Source organism: Bufo bufo, chromosome 8, assembly GCF_905171765.1.
Source record: "Bufo bufo chromosome 8, aBufBuf1.1, whole genome shotgun sequence".
Classification (NCBI taxonomy): domain Eukaryota; kingdom Metazoa; phylum Chordata; class Amphibia; order Anura; family Bufonidae; genus Bufo; species Bufo bufo.
In genome coordinates, this window is record NC_053396.1 from 1,585,425 (window position 1) to 1,595,307 (window position 9,883).

The 9,883-nt window shown below is 48.7% G+C and overlaps 1 protein-coding gene across 1 annotated transcript in view; it reads right to left on the reverse strand.

The window, feature by feature from the left end:
* Positions 1 to 9,576, reverse strand: part of LOC120977874 (protein CutA homolog) — a 29,741-nt gene extending 20,165 nt beyond the window's left edge. Inside the window, exons 1-3 of the mRNA XM_040406032.1 lie at positions 9,411 to 9,576; positions 7,784 to 7,932; positions 3,436 to 3,495 (exon numbers count right to left, since the gene is read on the reverse strand). Of these exons, the coding sequence (XP_040261966.1) occupies positions 3,436 to 3,495; positions 7,784 to 7,932; positions 9,411 to 9,470 (269 nt within the window). The 5' untranslated portion in view covers positions 9,471 to 9,576. The remainder of the gene's footprint in view (positions 1 to 3,435; positions 3,496 to 7,783; positions 7,933 to 9,410) is intronic.
* Positions 9,577 to 9,883: the final 307 nt, after the last annotated feature.

The following is a 9,883-nucleotide window of genomic DNA, read 5'->3' on the forward strand; positions in this document are numbered from 1 at the left end:
AACATCTATTACTGCTGACAACCTGCCTGTATATCCTGTCTGAGAGGTTGTCACAGCCCCGCCCCCTGCTGATGACATCACTGATATAATGACATGTGATCAGACATGAGATCACACACCTTATACTACAGGAACCTCTATTACTGCTGACAACCTGCCTGTATATCCTGTCTGAGAGGTAGTCACAGCCCCGCCCCCTGCTGATGACATCACTGATATAATGACATGTGATCAGACACCTTATACTACAGGAACATCTATTACTGCTGACAACCTGCCTGTATATCCTGTCTGAGAGGTAGTCACAGCCCCGCCCCCTGCTGATGACATCACTGATATAATGACATGTGATCAGACATGAGATCACACTCCTTATACTACAGGAACATCTATTACTGCTGACAACCTGCCTGTATATCCTGTCTGAGAGGTAGTCACAGCCCCGCCCCCTGCTGATGACATCACTGATATAATGACATGTGATCAGACATGAGATCACACACCTTATACTACAGGAACCTCTATTACTGCTGACAACCTGCCTGTATATCCTGTCTGAGAGGTAGTCACAGCCCCGCCCCCTGCTGATGACATCACTGATATAATGACATGTGATCAGACACCTTATACTACAGGAACATCTATTACTGCTGACAACCTGCCTGTACATCCTGTCTGAGAGGTAGTCACAGCCCCGCCCCCTGCTGATGACATCACTGATATAATGACATGTGATCAGACATGAGATCACACTCCTTATACTACAGGAACATCTATTACTGCTGACAACCTGCCTGTATATCATGTCTGAGAGGTAGTCACAGCCCCGCCCCCTGCTGATGACATCACTGATATAATGACATGTGATCAGACACCTTATACTACAGGAACATCTATTACTGCTGACAACCTGCCTGTATATCCTGTCTGAGAGGTAGTCACAGCCCCGCCCCCTGCTGATGACATCACTGATATAATGACATGTGATCAGACATGAGATCACACTCCTTATACTACAGGAACATCTATTACTGCTGACAACCTGCCTGTATATCATGTCTGAGAGGTAGTCACAGCCCCGCCCCCTGCTGATGACATCACTGATATAATGACATGTGATCAGACATGAGATCACACCCCTTATACTACAGGAACATCTATTACTGCTGACAACCTGCCTGTATATCCTGTCTGAGAGGTTGTCACAGCCCCGCCCCCTGCTGATGACATCACTGATATAATGACATGTGATCAGACATGAGATCACACTCCTTATACTACAGGAACATCTATTACTGCTGACAACCTGCCTGTATATCCTGTCTGAGAGGTAGTCACAGCCCCGCCCCCTGCTGATGACATCACTGATATAATGACATGTGATCAGACATGAGATCACACTCCTTATACTACAGGAACATCTATTACTGCTGACAACCTGCCTGTATATCATGTCTGAGAGGTAGTCACAGCCCCGCCCCCTGCTGATGACATCACTGATATAATGACATGTGATCAGACACCTTATACTACAGGAACATCTATTACTGCTGACAACCTGCCTGTATATCCTGTCTGAGAGGTAGTCACAGCCCCGCCCCCTGCTGATGACATCACTGATATAATGACATGTGATCAGACATGAGATCACACTCCTTATACTACAGGAACATCTATTACTGCTGACAACCTGCCTGTATATCATGTCTGAGAGGTAGTCACAGCCCCGCCCCCTGCTGATGACATCACTGATATAATGACATGTGATCAGACATGAGATCACACCCCTTATACTACAGGAACATCTATTACTGCTGACAACCTGCTGTATATCCTGTCTGAGAGGTTGTCACAGCCCCGCCCCCTGCTGATGACATCACTGATATAATGACATGTGATCAGACATGAGATCACACACCTTATACTACAGGAACATCTATTACTGCTGACAACCTGCCTGTATATCCTGTCTGAGAGGTAGTCACAGCCCCACCCCCTGCTGATGACATCACTGATATAATGACATGTGATCAGACATGAGATCACACACCTTATACTACAGGAACATCTATTACTGCTGACAACCTGCCTGTATATCCTGTCTGAGAGGTGGTCACAGCCCCGCCCCCTGCTGATGACATCACTGATATACTGACTTGTGATCAGACATGAGATCCACACCTTATACTACAGGAACCTCTATTACTGCTGACAACCTGCCTGTATATCCTGTCTGAGAGGTAGTCACAGCCCCGCCCCCTGCTGATGACATCACTGATATAATGACATGTGATCAGACATGAGATCACACACCTTATACTACAGGAACATCTATTACTGCTGACAACCTGCCTGTATATCCTGTGTGAGAGGTAGTCACAGCCCCGCCCCCTGCTGATGACATCACTAATATAATGACATGTGATCAGACCCCTTATACTACAGGAACATCTATTACTGCTGACAACCTGCCTGTATATCCTGTCTGAGAGGTGGTCACAGCCCCGCCCCCTGCTGATGACATCACTGATATAATGACATGTGATCAGACATGAGATCACACACCTTATACTACAGGAACATCTATTACTGCTGACAACCTGCCTGTATATCCTGTCTGAGAGGTAGTCACAGCCCCGCCCCCTGCTGATGACATCACTGATATAATGACATGTGATCAGACATGAGATCACACACCTTATACTACAGGAACATCTATTACTGCTGACAACCTGCCTGTATATCCTGTCTGAGAGGTAGTCACAGCCCCGCCCCCTGCTGATGACATCACTGATATAATGACATGTGATCAGACATGAGATCACACACCTTATACTACAGGAACATCTATTACTGCTGACAACCTGCCTGTATATCATGTCTGAGAGGTTGTCACAGCCCCGCCCCCTGCTGATAACATCACTGATATAATGACATGTGATCAGACATGAGATCACACACCTTATACTACAGGAACATCTATTACTGCTGACAACCTGCCTGTATATCCTGTCTGAGAGGTAGTCACAGCCCCGCCCCCTCATGTCTGATCCCGTCATTATATCAGTGATGAAATAAAGACAATGTAGCAGCGCCCTGCAAATCAGATAAAGTACAACAATGCCATAGTCACATAGATAATGATTACAAATATTATGGTGCTATTGCTGCGCTTATTTATAAAGGGAGACGCTTGGCCAATGCATTTTGTACAAACCATCGGAGCCCGTCTGCCGGAGGTCAGATCTCTGTAAGACGGGTCCTGACACTAAATACTGCCTGTTGTGCGCCATAAAATTCAGGGAGTGCTGGATCCACTCTGCCTTTTTCAATTTTTTTGTGCCATAATGGCCTCCTTTACAAAAAATGGATGATTTATGGATGATTTATGATAATCCATCAGGAGCCCCTCCGCCTGTGGTGTCATGTACTCACAGTGATGAGCTTTTTGGCAGGATGTTCACACTGGCCGCCAGCTTCTTCTCCAAGATCCCCCTAGAGAACAGAGAACATGAGACAAACATGTCCGCACACCGCCTGACGGTACTGACCCCTGCCTGCACAGCACCCGCCAATCACCAGCAAGACGCTGCTGATCTCTAGTGATGGATAGGCGGCATTCTCAGTGATGGCACCGCTGATCTCTAGTGAATGGATAGGCGGCATTCTCAGTGATGTCACCGCTGATCTCTAGTGATGGATAGGCGGCATTCTCAGTGATGGCACCGCTGATCTCTAGTGAATGGATAGGCGGCATTCTCAGTGATGTCACCGCTGATCTCTAGTGAATGGATAGGCTGCATTCTCAGTGATGTCACTGCTGATCTCTAGTGAATGGATAGGCGGCATTCTCAGTGATGCCACCGCTGATCTCTAGTGAATGGATAGGCGTCATTCTCAGTGATGGCACCGCTGATCTCTAGTGAATGGATAGGCGGCATTCTCAGTGATGGCACCGCTGATCTCTAGTGAATGGATAGGCGGCATTCTCAGTGATGTCACCGCTGATCTCTAGTGATGGATAGGCGGCATTGTCAGTTATGTCACCGCTGATCTCTAGTGATGGACAGGCGGCATTCTCAGTGATGTCACCGCTGATCTCTAGTGATGGATAGGCGGCATTCTCAGTGATGGCACCGCTGATCTCTAGTGAATGGATAGGCGTCATTCTCAGTGATGGCACCGCTGATCTCTAGTGAATGGATAGGCGGCATTCTCAGTGATGTCACCGCTGATCTCTAGTGATGGATAGGCGGCATTGTCAGTTATGTCACCGCTGATCTCTAGTGATGGACAGGCGGCATTCTCAGTGATGTCACCGCTGATCTCTAGTGAATGGATAGGCGTCATTCTCAGTGATGGCACCGCTGATCTCTAATGAATGGATAGGCGGCATTCTCAGTGATGGCACCGCTGATCTCTAGTGAATGGATAGGCGGCATTCTCAGTGATGGCACCGCTGATCTCTAGTGAATGGATAGGCGGCATTCTCAGTGATGGCACCGCTGATCTCTAATGAATGGATAGGCGGCATTCTCAGTGATGGCACCGCTGATCTCTAGTGAATGGATAGGCGGCATTCTCAGTGATGGCACCGCTGATCTCTAGTGAATGGATAGGCGGCATTCTCAGTGATGGCACCGCTGATCTCTAGTGAATGGATAGGCGTCATTCTCAGTGATGGCACCGCTGATCTCTAGTGAATGGATAGGCGGCATTCTCAGTGATGGCACCGCTGATCTCTAGTGAATGGATAGGCGGCATTCTCAGTGATGTCACCGCTGATCTCTAGTGATGGATAGGCGGCATTGTCAGTTATGTCACCGCTGATCTCTAGTGATGGACAGGCGGCATTCTCAGTGATGTCACCGCTGATCTCTAGTGATGGATAGGCGGCATTCTCAGTGATGGCACCGCTGATCTCTAGTGAATGGATAGGCGTCATTCTCAGTGATGGCACCGCTGATCTCTAGTGAATGGATAGGCGGCATTCTCAGTGATGTCACCGCTGATCTCTAGTGATGGATAGGCGGCATTGTCAGTTATGTCACCGCTGATCTCTAGTGATGGACAGGCGGCATTCTCAGTGATGTCACCGCTGATCTCTAGTGAATGGATAGGCGTCATTCTCAGTGATGGCACCGCTGATCTCTAATGAATGGATAGGCGGCATTCTCAGTGATGGCACCGCTGATCTCTAGTGAATGGATAGGCAGCATTCTCAGTGATGGCACCGCTGATCTCTAGTGAATGGATAGGCGGCATTCTCAGTGATGGCACCGCTGATCTCTAATGAATGGATAGGCGGCATTCTCAGTGATGGCACCGCTGATCTCTAGTGAATGGATAGGCGGCATTCTCAGTGATGGCACCGCTGATCTCTAGTGAATGGATAGGCGGCATTCTCAGTGATGGCACCGCTGATCTCTAGTGAATGGATAGGCGTCATTCTCAGTGATGGCACCGCTGATCTCTAGTGAATGGATAGGCGGCATTCTCAGTGATGGCACCGCTGATCTCTAGTGAATGGATAGGCGGCATTCTCAGTGATGTCACCGCTGATCTCTAGTGATGGATAGGCGGCATTGTCAGTTATGTCACCGCTGATCTCTAGTGATGGACAGGCGGCATTCTCAGTGATGTCACCGCTGATCTCTAGTGATGGATAGGCGGCATTCTCAGTGATGGCACCGCTGATCTCTAGTGAATGGATAGGCGTCATTCTCAGTGATGGCACCGCTGATCTCTAGTGAATGGATAGGCGGCATTCTCAGTGATGTCACCGCTGATCTCTAGTGATGGATAGGCGGCATTGTCAGTTATGTCACCGCTGATCTCTAGTGATGGACAGGCGGCATTCTCAGTGATGTCACCGCTGATCTCTAGTGAATGGATAGGCGTCATTCTCAGTGATGGCACCGCTGATCTCTAATGAATGGATAGGCGGCATTCTCAGTGATGGCACCGCTGATCTCTAGTGAATGGATAGGCAGCATTCTCAGTGATGGCACCGCTGATCTCTAGTGAATGGATAGGCGGCATTCTCAGTGATGGCACCGCTGATCTCTAATGAATGGATAGGCGGCATTCTCAGTGATGGCACCGCTGATCTCTAGTGAATGGATAGGCGGCATTCTCAGTGATGGCACCGCTGATCTCTAGTGAATGGATAGGCGGCATTCTCAGTGATGGCACCGCTGATCTCTAGTGAATGGATAGGCGGCATTCTTAGTGATGGCACCGCTGATCTCTAGTGATGGATAGGCTGCATTCTCAGTGATGTCACCGCTGATCTCTAGTGAATGGATAGGCGGCATTCTCAGTGATGGCACCGCTGATCTCTAGTGATGGATAGGCGGCATTCTCAGTGATGTCACCGCTGATCTCTAGTGAATGGATAGGCGGCATTCTCTGTGATGTCACTGCTGATCTCTAGTGATGGATAGGCGGCTTTCTCAGTGATGGCACCGCTGATCTCTAGTGAATGGATAGGCGGCATTCTCAGTGATGGCACCGCTGATCTCTAGTGAATGGATAGGCGGCATTCTCAGTGATGTCACCGCTGATCTCTAGTGAATGGATAGGCGGCATTCTCAGTGATGGCACCGCTGATCTCTAGTGAATGGATAGGCGGCATTCTCAGTGATGGCACCGCTGATCTCTAGTGAATGGATAGGCGGCATTCTCAGTGATGGCACCGCTGATCTCTAGTGAATGGATAGGCGGCATTCTCAGTGATGCCACTGCTGATCTCTAGTGATGGATAGGCGGCATTCTCAGTGATGGCACTGCTGATCTCTAGTGAATGGATAGGCGGCATTCTCGGTGATGTCACCGCTGATCTCTAGTGAATGGATAGGCGGCATTCTCAGTGATGGCACTGCTGATCTCTAGTGAATGGATAGGCGGCATTCTCAGTGATGGCACCGCTGATCTCTAGTGAATGGATAGGCGGCATTCTTAGTGATGGCACTGCTGATCTCTAGTGAATGGATAGGCGGCATTCTTAGTGATGTCACCGCTGATCTCTAGTGATGGATAGGCTGCATTCTCAGTGATGGCACCGCTGATCTCTAGTGATGGATAAGCGTCATTCTCAGTGATGTCACCGCTGATCTCTAGTGAATGGATAGGCAGCATTCTCAGTGATGGCACTGCTGATCTCTAGTCAATGGATAGGCGTCATTCTCAGTGATGGCACTGCTGATCTCTAGTGAATGGATAGGCGGCATTCTTAGTGATGGCACCGCTGATCTCTAGTGAATGGATAGGCGGCATTCTCAGTGATGGCACCGCTGATCTCTAGTGATGGATAGGCAGCATTCTCAGTGATGGCACTGCTGATCTCTAGTGAATGGATAGGCGGCATTCTTAGTGATGGCACCGCTGATCTCTAGTGAATGGATAGGCGGTATTCTCAGTGATGTCACCGCTGATCTCTAGTGAATGGATAGGCGGCATTCTCAGTGATGGCACTGCTGATCTCTAGTGATGGATAGGCGGCATTCTCAGTGATGGCACTGCTGATCTCTAGTGAATGGATAGGCGGCATTCTCAGTGATGGCACCACTGATCTCTAGTGATGGATAGGCTGCATTCTCAGTGATGGCACTGCTGATCTCTAGTGATGGATAGGTGGCATTCTCAGTGATGGCACCGCTGATCTCTAGTGAATGGATAGGCTGCATTCTCAGTGATGGCACCGCTGATCTCTAGTGAATGGATAGGCTGCATTCTCAGTGATGGCACCGCTGATCTCCGCTGTGTGTCAGTACATATTTACCTGGCGATTTCTCTGGCTATCTGCTCGCTGGGGCAGTTGATGAGGGCCAGGGAGTGGGCGCCTGAGATGTAGCTTCCGGTAATTGCTCCATTGAGCTGCCAGAATGTGCTCCACAGGACGGGGTACAGCAGAGACGACCCGACCATGACCTGAAACACAGACACTTTGACAACCTGGGGCAGGACACAGTCAGACAGAGAAGGTGTCGGCTTTACTCTATAATTGGATCTTGGTGCTGTTCCATCACCTTCAAGCCTCGGATGTCCCTGTCAGCATTACCACCCGAGCTCCGGGGCCACAAGCCTGGCACTGGATTACAGACGGGCACCTTGTACTCTACATGAGGTCATTCTAGCAGCAGTCTATAAGATAACAGTCTAGTAGAACTGTATATGATGAGAACATTCTTGCTGTACTCTATACAATAAGAGAATTCCAGCAGCACTCTCTATGAAGAGAGCATTCTAGCGGCACTCTATACGATGAAAGCATTCTAGCGGCACTCTATACGATGAAAGCATTCTAGCGGCACTCTATACAATGAAAGCATTCTAGCGGCACTCTATACGATGAAAGCATTCTAGCGGCACTCTATACGATGAAAGCATTCTAGCGGCACTCAATACGTTGAAAGCATTCTAGCGGCACTCTATACGATGAAAGCATTTTAGCGGCACTCTATACGATGAAAGCATTCCAGCGGCACTCTATACGATGAAAGCATTCTAGCGGCACTCTATACGATGAAAGCATTCTAGCAGCACTCTATATGATGTGAGCATTCTAGCGGCACTCTATACGATGAAAGCATTCTAGAGGCACTCTATACGATGAAAGCATTCTAGCAGCACTCTATATTATGTGAGCATTCTAGCGGCACTCTATACGATGAAAGCATTCTAGCGGCACTCTATGCAATGAAAGCATTCTAGCGGCACTCTATATTATGTGAGCATTCTAGCGGCACTCTATACGATGAAAGCATTCTAGCGCCACTCTATTCGATGAAAGCATTCTAGCAGCACTCTATATGATGTGAGCATTTAAGCGTCACTCTATACGATGAAAGCATACTAGCGGCACTTTATGCGATGAAAGCATTCTAGCGGCACTCTATGCGATGAAAGCATTCTAGCGTAGCGGCACTCTATGCGATTAAAGCATTCTAGCGGCACTCTATACGATGAAAGCATTCCAGCAGCACTCTATATGATGTGAGCATTCTAGCGGCACTCTATACAATGAATCCTATTTTCACCCATATACGGACACCGTCATTGTGTGTGTCTCTTTGTTACAATAGGCGGTGGCCATGGCTTATATCTGCGCCCCCAGCCCCATCGTAGTCATCAATATGTGTAGTGACCTCTTTGGTCTTTTGCTTAAAAAAAATAATCAGTCACTAACTTTGTGTTGATGTCAGGAAGGTTTCCTGTCCCAAGTAAACCGCCGGCGCCAGCATGGCAAAGCACTTAACCCCTGGGCTGCCACTCATGAGAAATACATGGCAGGGGTTGTTCCAGGACACCAGATGCCAGCGCTGATTAACCCTGTACAGTCCGCTGTCTGAGGGACTGTCACCGCCTGGCACACAATACCTAGGTGTGAAAGAAGAAAAGCAGCTCACCAGCACCGCTGTCATCCAGCCCGAGCGCAGCCAGTTCTGAGAGGGCATCTGACACCCCATGATCACAGGCTAACTGCCACCCCACCTTTCCTCATGCCAGTGGATGGGCTGAGCTCTGCTCACTGTGTGCCGCTCATGACTTATCTCTCATACCCGCTGGACTCATCTGTCAGTCTCTATCCCACCCCCTTTAGATCCCAGCAACTCCCTTCCTGCCTCCATGTTGTCAGTCCTGCCCCCTGCCCTGTGCCAGCCTGTCATTACTGCCACACCTCCAGATGTCACCCGTCATCTTCACATCGACAGCTGCAAGGGTTAAATATACCCAGTGCTTCTCCCTGGGATTGTATTCTCCTGTCCTACAGTCATCCTCTCCTCTGAAATGGCTGATAACAGGGGGCAATAGACTGTATTCTCCTGTCCTACAGTCATCCTCTCCCCTGAAATGGCTGATAACAGGGAGCAATAGACTG